Source organism: Macaca mulatta, chromosome 11 (assembly GCF_049350105.2).
Source record: "Macaca mulatta isolate MMU2019108-1 chromosome 11, T2T-MMU8v2.0, whole genome shotgun sequence".
In the NCBI taxonomy this organism is placed as follows: Eukaryota; Metazoa; Chordata; class Mammalia; order Primates; family Cercopithecidae; genus Macaca; species Macaca mulatta.
The window spans coordinates 87,463,066-87,478,461 of record NC_133416.1 but is presented as its reverse complement, the minus strand read 5'-3'; the positions used below and the strand labels follow the sequence as shown (position 1 = coordinate 87,478,461).

At 37.0% G+C, this 15,396-nt stretch overlaps 1 protein-coding gene across 1 annotated transcript in view; it reads right to left on the bottom strand.

Moving 5' to 3' along the window:
• The window catches only part of OTOGL (otogelin like), a 165,707-nt gene that overhangs the window by 35,928 nt on the left and 114,383 nt on the right, over window positions 1-15,396 (bottom strand). Inside the window, exons 37-43 of the mRNA XM_028829753.2 lie at window positions 12,807-12,880; window positions 9,724-9,901; window positions 9,298-9,440; window positions 9,019-9,042; window positions 8,835-8,927; window positions 6,591-6,780; window positions 2,708-2,922 (exon numbers count right to left, since the gene is read on the bottom strand). Coding sequence (XP_028685586.2) covers window positions 2,708-2,922; window positions 6,591-6,780; window positions 8,835-8,927; window positions 9,019-9,042; window positions 9,298-9,440; window positions 9,724-9,901; window positions 12,807-12,880 — 917 coding nt within the window. The remainder of the gene's footprint in view (window positions 1-2,707; window positions 2,923-6,590; window positions 6,781-8,834; window positions 8,928-9,018; window positions 9,043-9,297; window positions 9,441-9,723; window positions 9,902-12,806; window positions 12,881-15,396) is intronic.

Genomic DNA, 15,396 nt, shown 5'->3' with positions numbered 1-15,396 from the left:
CCCGCTACTGCACTGTGGGAGCCCCTCTCTGGGCTGGCCCAGAATGGAGCCAGCTCCCTCTGCTTCCAGGCAGGTGTAGAGGGAGAGGCACGGGCGGGAACCAGAGCTGTGAATGGCGCTCACAGGCCAGCACAAGTTCCTGCAGGCACTTTCCCGCCGGCACCAGCGCAGGCTTGGTGGGTGCCACACTCAGAGCGCCAGCTGGTGCCACTTGGCCCAGGGCGGTGAAGGGCTTAGCACCTGGGCCAGCAGCTGCTGAGGTTGCACCAGGTCCCCCAGCACTGCCGGTGCCACGCTCAAATTCTCGCTGGGCCTTAGCCACCAGCCCACGGGGCAGGGCTCCTGACCTGCAGCCTGCCATGCCGGAACCTCCCCCACGGTGGGCTCCCGGGCAAGGCCCAAGCCTCCCTCCCCGAGGAGCACCACCCCCTGCTTCGCAGTGCTGGGTCCCATCAACCACCCAAGGGCTGAGGAGTGCAGGCCCAGCTAGGGACTTGTGGGCAGCTCCACCTGCAGCCCGGGTGCAGAATCCACTAGGTGAAGCCAGCTGGGCCCCTGAGTCTGGTGGGGACTTGGGGAACTTTTATGTCTAGCTAAGGGATCGTAAATGCACCAATCAGCACTCTGTGTCTAGCTCAGGATTTGTAAATACACCAATCAGCACTCTGTCAAAATGGACCAATCAGCTCTCTGTAAAATGGCCCAATGAGCAGGATGTGGGTGGGGCCAGGTAAGGCAATAAAAGGAGGCTGCCCAACCCAGGCAGCAGCAACCTGCTGGGGTGCCTTTCCACACTGTGGAAACTTTGTTTTTTTGCTCTTTGCAATAAATCTTGCTGCTACTCACTCTTTGGGTCCACGCTGCCTTTAAGAGCTGTAACACTCACCACGAAGGTCTGCAGCTTCACTTCTGTCAGTGAGACCATGAACCCACTGGGAAGAATGAACAGCTCCAGACACGCTGCCTTTAAGAACTGTAACACGCACCGCGAGGGTCCGCGGCATCATTCTTGAAGTCAGCGAGACCAAGAACCCACCAATTCCGGACATAAAAAGACGCCCATCCCCGACAGAGGACCAGCCTTCAGTCAAGGGTAGAAGAGTAGCTGCACTCCCCTGCTAGAACCTCCAAAGAAGCTCTCAAAAATATTCAAAAAAAGAAAGTAAAAAAACAAGGATAAAATAAAATTATTGGGGCCATCAGAGCCTAAACCATAATGGCCATCAACTTCTCCACCCACAGTTCAAATGCCTGTGACATTACAACCTCAAATACAGGTTAGACAAGTACAACCCCATAAAAAAAATCAAGTAAAAAACAAGAATAAAATAAAGAAACAAGAAAAAAATAAAAGCAAGAATAAAATAAAATAATACGAGAATAAAAAATAATAAAAATGTAAAAAACAATACAGTGTAAAAACTATTCACATAGCATTTATCTTGCATTAGGTATTATAAGTAATCTAGAGATGATTTAACATATATGGGAGAATTGTACAGGCTATATGAAAATACTATACTGTATTTTAGAAAGGGACTTGGGTGTCCAAGGATTTTGATATCTGTGGGGGTCCTGAAACCAACCCCTCACAGATACTGAGGGGCCATAGCATTGTTATCTCTGCCTGGAACTCCATCCCTCCCTCTTCTCTCCTGGCAAACTCATACTTCTAAACCCTTCAAAGATCAAAAACTCTGGGCTGGGCATGGTCGCTCATGCCTGTAATCCCAGCACTTTGGGAGGCCGAAGTGGGCAGATCACGAGGTCAGGGGATCGAGACTATCCTGGTTAACACAGTGAAACCCTGTCTCCACTAAAAATACAAAATTAGCCAATGTGGTGGCATGTACCTGCAGTCCCAGCTTCTTGGGAGACTGAGGTAGGAGAATGGCATGAACCTGGGAGGTGGAGGTTGCAGTGAGCCGAGATTGTGCCACTGTACTCCAGCCTGGGTGACAAAGTGAGACTCCATCCAAAAAAAAAAAAAAAAAAGAAAGAAAGAAAAAGAAAAAATATCTAAAACTCCATAAAGTTTTCTCTAAACCTGGGCTCCTATATATCTCCATAATGTATATTTTAATGTATCTGCTCACAGACTTGACTTCCTACTAGGCGTCCTTTTCATTTTCTATCACAGGAATCTAACACAGTGATTTCTATGTACTAGATGCTCACTAAATTTTAGTTAAATGATTCACAAAATACTGTATTTGTCCTTTGTCTTTAATGATGGATCATTTTGACAATATAGATTATTTAAAATGCCTACTAATCACTTAAACTCAGAAAGTTGGAGACTAATAAAGACCAAGTAAATTGAGTGAGAGACAGATTCTATTACAAGCATATGCCTAAGAAGCCAGGATCACAAGGAATTGATTAAAGCCTCACTGTACTGGTTTTGATACTGGATTATCAAACATCATTGATCTCTGTCTCTTCGAGATATTTATTCATAGGACAAATTTTCATTTTTTGAAAGCTGTAGATATATTTCTAACAAAGCATAAAGAAAAGAAATAAAATTATCCTTCCTGTGCTTGTAAGCCTATAAACAATAAGTGATTCTAAATTCCAAAGCATACTGACAGAAGGTTGGGGGTTTTGTTTTCAGTAGAACATCACAGCAAGAAGAGTAACGTATTGGCTTTTACTCTCAACATATCTAACATGAAAGTATAATTTATGGTTGCTTCCAACTTACTTTATCATGACATGGAATGAAAATTCTTCTATTTAATAACTCAATGCAGTGGCTGCAGTCATGCTCAGTACAATTCCTAACAGGTCTTCTCATTGTTACTTCAAATGATTTCTCAATTTCCCAGCTCTCAATAAATAATCCTATGTCTTCCATATTTGTAATAATTGTGCCATTTTGCATCCTTAGGTCATCATCTGGATCTTCATTGCAAACTCCTTGAAAGAATATGTGACAATTAGAAAAAATAAAACTTAAACCAGTGTAGACAGCACAACTAAATCAGTTAAATAATAGATTTTAAATGAATGAATGATTTACTGTATGAGGTGCCAAGTTTATGTATCCTTGAACTCTTACATCGAAAGAACTTTTTAAATTATGTTCTGATTTTTTTATAAAATCGTGTACAACTAACTGCCATAACCCAATAAGAAAGATATCAAAAGCCTAGAAGTCAAGATACATGAAGAGATCAGAGAAGATTAAGAAAGAAGACATTCATTCTGCTCCTATACTCTTCCATTACTACCACCGTCTTCTAACTTAGTAACTAGTTTTTCAGTTTGGCAAGGTACTTCCCACAGTAATGGATATTTGGTGATCTGCTCCCAGGCTTCCACTTCCCTGTGAAAACTATGCCTGAAAATATTAAATATTTTTCTTTCAGGAGCTATCACTGCTCCATCACCTAGTGCAGGACATCATTCCAGGTGAGGGCTCTGATTGACATAAAGGTAATCTTCACTCCCTTGCATCAGCAACTGTTCCAGGTAATCCAGGCATAAACCAGCAAGCATGTAGTAGTCACCTAGGCACATAAATTTATTCAAATAGGGAAAACTTTGATCAAGTTCAAGACTTGAACTGGGAATTCTAGGACACAGGCAATTTCCCTTCCTTGGGATAACATGACCTGTTGATAGCTATAATGCCTTGACCTGCTGCAGCCTCTATCTTCCTGGAGAAAAGTCAAATTGTGGATGAGCTTACTCTTCATCAAATGCAGTGCAGAGCCAGGAAAGTAATGAGATCAGATCTATAATCATACCTTACCTGAATCCCATCCTACTTTAAGACATAATTTTTCTTAATTCCCAAGACTCTGAGCTATAAAATATATGAATAAAGATTTTCTTCAAACATCAAATCTTAATCCCCAAGTGAAGGGGTGGCCTGCCCCTCCACACCTCCAGGCGTTTCTCGTTAGGTGGAATGAGAGACTTGAGAAAAGAAATGAGACACAGAGACAAAGTATAGAGAAAGAAAAAGTGGGCCCAGGGGACGGGTGCTCAACATACAGAGGACCCACGCCGGCACCAGTCTCTGAGGTCCCTCAGTATTTATTGATCATTATCTTTACCATCTTAGAAAAAGGGAAGTGGCAGGATAATAGGATCATCGTAGGGAGAAGGTCAGCAGTAAGACATATGAATAAAGATCTCTGTGACATAAGTTTAAGGAAAAGTGCTGTGCCTTGATATGCATATGTAAACATCTCCATAAAGCTTTTTAGGGCATAAAGAGCAGCATTGCGCTAGCAAGTCCCACCTTTCGCCCTAAGGTGGTTTTCTCCTTTCTCAGTAAACAGAACATACAATCGGGTTTTACACCTGAGATGTTCCATTGCCCAGGGATGGGCAGGAAACAGATGCTTTTCTCTATCTCAACTGCCAAGAAGCCTTCTTTCCTCTTACACTAGTCCTCCTCAGCACAGACCCTTCATAGGTGTCAGGCTGGGGGACGATCAGGTCTTTCCCTTCCCACGAGGCCATATATCAGACTATCACATGGAGAGAAACCTTGGACAATACCTAGCTTTCCTAGGCAGAGGTCTCTGCGACCTTTGGCAGTGTATGTGTCCCTGGGTACTTAAGATTAAGAGAATGGTGATGACTTTTAACAAGCATGCTGCCTTCAGGCACTTGTTTAACAAAGCACACTCTGCATAGCCCCAAATCCATTTAATCTTGAGTCACCACAGCACATGTCTCTTGCAAGGACAGGGTTGGGGGTAGGGTTACAGATTAACAGCATCTCAAATACAGAACAAAATGGAGACTCTTATGTCTACTTCTTTCTATATAGACACAGTAACAGTCCGATCTCTCTTTCTTTTCCCTACACCCAAGGAGATATATCAGGATGAATAAAGGTTGCAATGCCTCACTTCTGTAAATACACAGGGTACTATGTGCAATTAAACATTTAAAAAAATTAAAAGCAGCTACTATTTTTTAAGTCTAAACTTTTCTAGAGAAAGGCAATTGCAAGTAAAAATATGTTTTCACTGCAACTTCAGTCACCACTCCAGACTTCATAGTGCTGTGTAGAATGAGATGTCAATATAAGCCTCTCACTCCAGTTTTCAGACTCTGGATAACAGTCTTACTCACCAGAAGCTTTTCAGCCAGCACCCAGCCTAGTGATCCTGACAGCACCCAGATTTCCCTTTAATTAAGCATACTTCTCTCATTGTGGAGGTCAAGGAATTTAGGGAATGAGCCCTGGTTAGCAAAAAGGTAATCCTAGCCCTCTCTCTGTAGCACTTAGTTAAGAATTCAGCTAGCAGAGTGGCTGTCTACATGAAAGCAAGAGCTAATAGTAGAGAAGGATAAAAAACATAAAAATCAAACAGAAATAATACCCTTCAACAGTGATAAGTTATAGGAGAAAACATGCATTTTCAGTCTCGGTTATTACTCAATAATAACTACTGATTTAGTACATATATATACTAAATTAAGTATATATTCAATAATGCTTATTTCCAAATAATAACCTTAAGTCACCATAGAAATTTATGCTATGTTTAGCATGCTGTAAACAAGTGAGGAACTAAGAAAACCATTTTAGCAAAAATTTCCAATAAATGTGTACATTTTAAAACAGGAACTGTGGATATTTTGTGTAATTTGTTGAGGGCAAGGACTTAGCCACTCATTTTTGAGTTGTCAGCATCAAGGGTAATGTCAGACACGCAGAAGGTGATCCATAAACTTTTGTTTAATTAAGATTTACTGAGATTAAAAATAGATATATTTGTACTAAATCAACATTTATTGACTGTGTGTATTTATGTGTTGTGTTTACATTAACTTTCACATGTAATCCAAACAATCTTGAAAACAGACATTACTGTCCCCTTTTAAAGATGAGGAAACTGACATTCTCATAAGAGCACAAAGCTGTAAAGATAATAACCTGTGTTCAACTTTCTAGCAGACACCAGAGCCGGTACTCTTTTTATTTCATTATGTACCTACAGATATTTCTAATTTGTTTCCTTTGACTTAAAACTCTTTATGTATCTGCATAATATATTACAATATTAAACCTAGATGTAATGGTATATCTAAGCCTTGCATTTCATAATAAAACTAGGACAAATATTCTGAACATTGTGTTCTTTCAAGATGACTTAAACGAGTTTTCTCTGATTTCAAACTTTTTAAAAAATTAAGAGGAAACAAAGATACACAAGCCTTTAAACTTTCTACACCTCATTTGTATCACTTATAAATTGAAATAACACTATTATCTACTTACTAGATCTTAAAATTAAGTGAATTAAAATATGTAAAATAATGCCTGATGCTTCATTAATGCCTAATAAAGACAAGCTAGTGGAAACACAAACAGCATCGTAGTAATAGCAGTAAGCATATATTTTCATAAAATACCCAAATTGAAGTGTTATTTCCTGCTTCCTAGTGCATTTATGGAAAAATCATTGCTTCCTTCAGTATTTACATGGGAACTGAAAGTTAATATCACATCTCAAATCTGAAAAATGGGGCAACAGGGCCCAAAATGGTATAGCGTGAATAGAAAAAAAATAATAATAATAACAGACAAAAATCAAGATTTGAAGGGCAGCGCTCACCACAAAGTCCTTCTGTGTAGGATGACAAGTTAAATCGGAGGCCAAAATGAATGTCTATGATTCCTGTAAGATGAGACCACTTTATGATTAGTCCAGCTGGAGTAGTAATTACATACATTGAACCAGAATCGTCTATGGACAGTTCCTGACTTGAAAATGGCAAAGGCACAACAATGGAATCCACTTCTACCTAGAATAACATAAATACAACTGTTAAGAAATGTTTACTTAAATATACAAATTAGGAGAATACAGATTATTCTTTTATTCTGATTTAATGTAAACTGTTTTTTAATTTTAAAAAAGTATTTCTTACTGCTGCCACAACTTCTCAGAACCTTTAAGTTCTTTTATTGTTCCTTTGCTGTGCCTTGCTCTAGTCAGTATTTGTTCTAATGTCATTGCCTTTCATTTTTCCTCTAAATTTAACTGTTTTATGTTATGTATGCTTTTATGTCTGTTTCCTTCAATTTATGTTTATATTAATAACACCATCCTTCTAATATGAATTTAAGATAATAATGTTATTTTCTGGATGTTTTTCTTAATCTGGATTCTTTCCTTGATCTGCTAAATCATTGTTTGCTTAGCTGCAGTGTTCATAACAATCATCTGTCAGGCTTGTTAAAGATCAAGATTCCCAGTGATTCGACTTTCCAGGTTTGCATTGGATTATAGACTGTATTTTTAGCATGTACTAAATAAGTATAGACAGTCTATACAGGTATTTGATGATACTAATGTAGGCAATCCAATGATTATACTTTGAAAAATAGTGCTTTAAATAATGGCAATGACATGAAGCCATGAGCTATAACTAGCAGGAAATTTCTCGAAGCTATGCCTCACCAACCATTCAATTTCTCATTTTTATATCTTGTTCATACTGTTGTCCTTGAGCTGAAACATACTTTCTCTTTCTCTTCCTTCTTTCTACTTGTTCTTTAAGATTTATCTTAAGTGTGACCTCCTCCAAAAAAGACCTGTTCGACTCGCCTATAAACTATAAAACATTAAGTTACTCTTCTTTTTATTTCTATGATATCTTGGTCATAATTCTATCACTGTACCTCCTCTTGCTTTCTAATCAGCAGATAATTACATTATGCAAATCATGCACAAGTATATGTTACTTGACATCAGGACCTATGTGGTTTTTTCATGTTAAACTCTCACTAAGTGATTTTCAAAAATAACTCATCATTAGCTGAATACAGTGCCTGACCAGTGAATGACCAGTGATGAGTTCATCTGGGGTCAAAAATAAGTCCTTCCACCCAAATGCTACAAATAATGACACTGACCAGCTTTGTGTTTACTTCTCACCCACTTCCTTTAAGTATATCAACCTCATCAAACTCAAAGGTATACGCAAATGCTATCATTTTTAAAAAGTACCTTATTTATATATTTTGTTTTACTTAATTAAACCTTTTAAATATCTTCTTACAGTTTTAGGCTCATTTTAATATTATTTTCAGTCTAGAATCTATGGACCTATGCTAACAGGTGGAATTATTTCCAGAAAGTGCATAGTACCTCAGCCATATTAAGAAAAATCTTTACACATTTTTTTTCATATTTTAGAGAGAATGACTTAGAACTGAGTGAAACACTGAGTTCATAACTCACTCCTGTTTGGCAAACATATGGGATAAGAGTTTTTCCTGTAAAAGCAAAAGGCTCCTTTCATTTTTTTATAATGCATTGCTTTTTTATAATGCATTGTGCTTCTTCAATTTATTTCAAAAAAGTTAAATTTTTTTTCATATTTTTTCTTATTTTAGCTATCTTATTTTTACCAAAAACTTAATTATGTCAATACTTCAAATCCACTCCTTCCATCTGTTCTTAACAGTCTTTATTCTGGTGTTCTTGGCTACTATACTTTTCAACATTATCATCCCTCTCCTTCATATCTTTTCCACTCTGTCTGATTTGAAACGTGATATTAACTCTGACAAAAAGAGGACTGGTCAATCACATTATCTCACCAGTCGCTACTGTATTTAACATGGTTCCTGCAGTTAACCTCACAGGGGAAAATATTTGCAATAATTGGCACATTATTGAGATAAAATATAATATTAAGAAACACATTTTATATTGTCCATGAAATGATTAGTATATATAATAACAATTACATTCCATTGATATGCTTAATTTTCCCTCTTATTGGAAATAACTGTTTATATAATTTATTTTCATCTAATGTGATAAAAACTTTTAACTTTGTGTTCTTACCTTTCTTGCTAACCGACTGACAATTATTTTATGTATGGATGTTGTCACATTTAACTTCTTAAAACAAAGTCCAGAGATTCTTCCAGAGGGAGCCTTAATTTGAAGAAAATTAAAACTTTACAGAGTTAAACATAATTGTAGTGACAAACAGAATGAATATACTAAACACTTTGCAAATACTCACTAGCTTTTTTAAGGATTTTCCATTCTGGAAAAAAATAAAGAAAATACTTTTAAATGCATTATTTGACTTTTTAAAACATTATTTGGATTAATATTATATGCCTCTAAATAGATTGATATGAAAGGTTTTCAGAAATGTTTCTGAAACATTATCAGAAGACCGATCTCAGTATCTCAGTGAGTTCTTGAGGTCCCTCCTCCTATGAGAATCCTTGATGTTGTAATAGACATCAGCTATAGATTTATAACAAAATGACTGCAAAAATGAATTATGACCCACCTGATTCATGGAACATTTTTCAATATGAGCAACTATAATTTCACCAGGAATTCTTACTAAGATATAAGAAGCCATGCTATATAATGCTGCATTGTTTCCATCAAATGTAATAATGCTCAGTTCTGACAACATGGAACACCGACCTACAAAAATGGTAGAAAGTGGATTTAGTCTATTAACTATCTGCATTTTTAGTAATAATTGCACTTTTTAAAAAAATCTGTTAAATTAGCCTTGTTATGGCTGACAACATATATACTATGATACTATACTGTTATATACTTTGAGCCAAAATCATAAATCCAATAAAGAAAACTCAAAAACAATAACTATGGCTTGATGAGGTGAAAGGTTCAAAAAAGTAACACTCCCTCCAGATTGGGAAAAAAAAAAAAAAAGATCATCACTTAAGAAATGCAAACTTACAAGGACATTCCCATTCAGGGCAGCAGATATCACTGTTCACTTGAACTGGCCTTCCTCGGAAACCACAGTCAGGCATTTTCACCTCCTTTGGGCAATTAAGAGACCAGTTGTATAACTGCCATTCCATATTAAGGCATATGTATTGGCTACAATTATAAACAGGATCAAATTGCTGAGGCTGTTAATAAAAAAAGATTAGGGTTTTTTTTTCCATTCTCAATTAATGTTTTTAATTGATTTTTAAATTTCACATTAATATTGCCCATGTGTACATTTATTAAATATAAAAACTTTTGAAAGATAAAGAATTAAAATTTCACTACAACTTCTTATTGATGTACCCTTTCTATAATATTCAATATGTGTTTAATGTAAGCCTTATCTTAATATTGATTGTGTATTAGATTACCCATATATTCGAACATCTGAAGAAAACAATGTTCTCCTAAATTCCCTAGATTAGTTTTTTTGCAAGCATATTTATAAAATGACAGCTGACCTTTCACATTATGTTGTGTAAAGCTAGCCTATGAATATAACTTCCATTAATGTCAACTTAAAAATCACAACTTAATACTATCTAAATATTTCATTAAAAATTTATATATAACATCAGTTTGACAGCACCTAGACTGTATAATCATAAATTAATTTTATATGTAACTCAAAATGTCTAGGTAAACAAATAATAAATAAATAAGTGTTAGGTGTTTCAAAGTTTATAAATCACATTCCATTTAAATTATGGTAATAATTATAGCAATGCTAAACTAGACATTTTCTAATTAACCCATTTCATTCTCATAACCCTGTAAGGTAGATACTATTATTTCATATTTATTTTATAGATGAGTAAACAGTGTGGGGGTTAAAGTAATTTGCCCAAGGTCCCACAGATAGAAGATAGTAGAGACAGCATCTCAGTCCAGGCATTGTTACTCAGGAATCTGTACTCTTGACCAATACTCTACTGCATGTCTGGGGATTTGAGAATAAAAATTAACAACTATTTACCACCTATTACATACCATACACTAATAAAGTATCTTTTTTTATTTGCTTCTCCCTAAATCTTTTGGATCAGTTTCTATCAATCCAATATAATATTTGATTTTAACAATAAGGTTAAGAGAAATTACTAATTTTCTAAATAACAAGACTCTTAAGTGAGCACTTCAAAATTTAAGAGTCCAATTTTCCAAAATTTTCTCTGTGAAAGTTGTATCACTTCTCAGGTATTGACCTTGCTTTTCATTTAGCCAGAAAAATGAAAGCAATTACAAGAAAACCTCACAGACATCTAAACCACCCAAAGGATTTTAGACCTACCACTCTACTGAAACTCTTTTTAACAGGGTCACCAACAACTCACCTTGCTAAATCCAATGATCAGTTCTCAGACCTCATCTCAGACCTATTAATACATTCAGTATAGCTTTTTACTCCACCTTCCTTATAATACTTTTTTCCTTAGATTTCAGATCACCTGCAGCCTCCAACATTTTCTCCTATTTCTCTGGTTAACATTATTTGCATGTCTGTCATCTTCTCTCAACCTATGAAAGTTGCAGTGGCCCTTTTCACTTCTCTATCTGTACTCCCTTTATTATCTCGCCCAGTCTCATACCATTTATCTGATGAGAATTCCCAAAATTTTTTCTTAGCATGACCTGTGTATACTCCATGTATGTCCACCAAATCTGTATGACCACAGCTTTTTGCTGTCTGTGAGGAATCTCAAGCTTCACATGGCAAAAGTAAACTCATGATTATACCCACTCCAGACATTCACTTCCCATGATTTCTCCATCCTAGTTGACACCAGCCCTTTTAGTTGCTGAAAGCAAAAGTTTTAGAATCTTTGTGGCTTCCCTTTTACTCACACTTCACATCTAATCTTTCGGTAAGGTCTGTGGCCTCTACCTTCAAAATATATCCAGGATCCAGGTACTTCTCACCATCTTCACTGCTATCACCTGAACCAGGCCATCATCATCTCTGGCCTAAATTCCTATAATAGCCTCCTAACCAGTTATATTGTCTCCTTACACCTTACCCACAATACACCAGCCAAAATGATCTTGAAACTACTCAGATGGTGTAATTCCTTGACTCAAAAATATACAGCACCTTCCCAAGTCATTTAGAACAGAAGCCACAGTCTTGACAACACAAGGTCTAACATAATCTACTTTATTGTCTACTATTTTATTCCTTTCTTATTACTTGTCTCCTTGTCATTCTTTTAATACAGTAGGTACATTCTTGCCTCAAGGCCTTTGCACTTGCTGGTCCCTCTACCTGGAACTTTGCTGCCCCGGTCCTCTACATGGGTTCACTCTCTCAAATTTGCACATCGTTTGCTTAGAGGTCGCCTTATCAGTGAAGATTTTCCAACCATCTTATTAAAAATAGTATTATTTTTCTCCTGACCAGCACCTCTGACATTTTATATAACTTCATTTATTTTGCTTATGGGCTATCTCAGAAATTCCAATAGAACGTAAACTCTGGAAAGGCAGAAATGTTTGCCTACTTTTACATTTTTTCCATAGGATCTGAATAGTGCCTGGCCAGAAATGGTGCCAAATAAATATTGGTTGAACAAATAATTAGTTTATCAGAGCAAATGGTATGTTTGAAATAAGAAGATCTCTGCCCAAGTCTTAGGAGAGAAAACTACTAGCTCTAGGAGCCAATGACTTTTACCTTTTCTGCTTACCAGTGTATGTTTAACATCTTGCACAGTGACTGACATTGAGTAGATGCTTAATAAATATTTTATGAATGCCTGATTCACAGATAAATCCATACTAGATAACTCTTCATTAAGGAATAACACTTAAGACTTAAGATCTTATTTCAATTTTGTTTTTCTTAGTGTGACTAGAAGCTAATTAATAAGAAATATCTTATCAGTTACAATTGTTCCAATGAAATGCATATTTCTTATTATCTGTTAGCAAGGATAGACTAGAGAACATACCAAAAAAAAGTTTAGTAGCATTTGGACATTGACACAGTAATTTGAGTGGATGATATATGGAAATGACAAAGAGCTGGAAGATATTGCTCAGTCATACCTCACATTCCAAGCCTGTAGTTGGTGTTAGCATATCAAACACAGTGATTTCTGATGGAGTAATCATTTCCATAACTGTCAGAAATGAAAAGGTAATCCTCATTAGTGGAATGTATTTATCTTGTATGGAATTGATATGTGACAGAAAGTGTACTAAGAAATTTTATATAGATTATTTCACGTATTCCTTTCTAGAATCCTGTGGTGTTGGTAATAATAGTATCGACATTTTACAGATGAACAAACTAAGCTGTAGAGAAGTAAGGCTGTTAAGTGGCAGAGACAGAATTTGAACTTGGAAATGAATTCTGATTTCAGAAATTTGGCTTTTAATCACCATTCTATAAACCCCTTCACTTTCTTTCCTTTTTTTTTTTTTTTTTTTTGAGACAGAGTTTCGCTCTGTCGCCCAGGCTGGAGTGCAGTGGTGAGATCTCAGCTCACTACAAGCTCCGCCTCCTGGGTTCACGCCATTCTCCTACCTCAGTCTCTCAAGTAGCTGGGACTACAGGCGCCTGCCACCACGCCTGGCTAATTTTTTGTATTTTTAGTAGAGACGAGGTTTCCCCCTGTTAGCCAGGATGGCCTCCTCTCGATCTCCTGACCTCGTGATCTGCCTGCCTGGGCCTCCCAAAGTGCTGGGATTACAGGCGTGAGCCACCACGCCCGGCCCACCTTCACTTTCTTAATGGTGTCAATACAATTGTGCGAACAGGTAAAAAAAATATTAATAGTATCACTAACCATTCCTCAGGAGTTAAAATTTTTGTTACATTTTGAAAATAAGTAACGAGGCTGACCCCTTGATTTTGGTGAACCTTAAGAATGTGTTCCTTGGGAGCAGAATAAATGCTGATGTGGACCATGTGGAGACCCTAGTTGATGGGTGTGATTTAGGGGTGACCCATGAAAATGGGAGATGTGATTGGTAAACACATCTGTGAGGCACCTTCTAAGGTGCCAATATCAGAGCTATCTCTAAAATATTCAGTCCGAAAGATTGCAGAAGAGCCACAACGAATGGCTGAAACTATTCTCAGCCATAATTGCAGTGCCCAGAGTTGATAGTGTTTAAAAATAACCTCATTAGTTTCCTATTGCTGCTGTAATAAATTACCACAAATTTAGTGGCTTAAAACAACACCAGTGTATTAGCCATTTTGGAGCTCAATGTAGCTATTTCACAATGCACACATATTTTAAAACAACATGTACATAATAAATATATACAATTTTTCTTTGTCAATTTTTAAAATTAATTAATTAATTTTTAAACACAGTAAGTCCTAAAATCAAGCTATCAGTAGGACTGCATTCCTTCTAGAGGCTCTAAGGGAGATTCTGCTTTCTGGTCTCTTCCAGCTTCTATGAACTACCTGGACTTGGCTTATGGTCCCTTCCTTTAACTTCAAAACGACAGCACGAAATCTGCAAATCAATCTCTCTCTCCCTCTCTTCCCCTTCTTCCTTCCCTTCCTTTCCCCTTATTTCCTCTGATTCTGTTGTCACATCACCTTCCCTGACTCCAACTCTCTTGCCTCTCTCTTATAAGGACATTTGTGATTACATTGGCGCCTCATGAATATTCCAGGATAATTTCCCCATCTCATGATCCAGGCATAAGCCAGTCAGCACCTTAATTTAGCCACATGAATGGCCATACAAGGTCATATATTCAAAAATTCTGGGGACTAAGGCAGTGACATTTTTGGAGGGCCATTATTCAGCATACCACAATGACATTTTAAAAACTTTTAATATTTCTGACCAGCCGCGGTGGGTCTTGCCTGTAATCCCAGAGCTTTGGGAGGCCAAAGTGAGCAGATCATTTGAGGCCAGGAGTTCAAGGCCAGCCTGGCCAATATGGCGAAACCCTGTCTCTATTAACCATACAAAAATTAGCCAGGCACGGTGGTTCACGCCTGTAGTTCCAGCTACTGGGGAGGATGAGGCAGGAAAGTCTCTTGAACTTGAGAAGTGGAGGTTGCAGTGAGCCAAGATCATGCCACTACACTCCAGCCTGAGTGACAGAGCAAGACTCCATCTCAAAAAAAAATAAAACAAAAAATTATAATGACTGGGAAGTTCAGTGGTCCTAACAGTGAAGGAGTTCACTGTTATCTAAAATCATCAAAGGCTTACAAACATTATCTGGGTGTGGATTTATAATGGCCAAGCTGTCTTGATAACTACAGCTTTGTAGTATGTCTTGAAACTGGAAGTATGAGTCCTCCAAATTAGTTATTTTTCAAGATTGTTTTGGCTGTTCTAGGTTCCTTGTATTTCCATATGAATTTAGGGTTAACATCAATTTCTGCAAAGAAGTAGCTGGGATTTTGATAGGGATTGTATTGTGTCTATAAATACAATTTGGGAGTATTGCTATCTTAACAACTCTACCAATCCATGAATATGGAATTTCTTCAGCTTCTTTATTCTATCAACGTTTTATAGCTTTCATTGTACAAGTTTATACTTTTTTTGCTACATACATTCTAAGGATTTTATTATTTTTTGATACTACTATAAACGCAATTGTTTTCTTGATTTCATTTTCAGATTGTGCATGGCTAGTATATAGAAATACAATT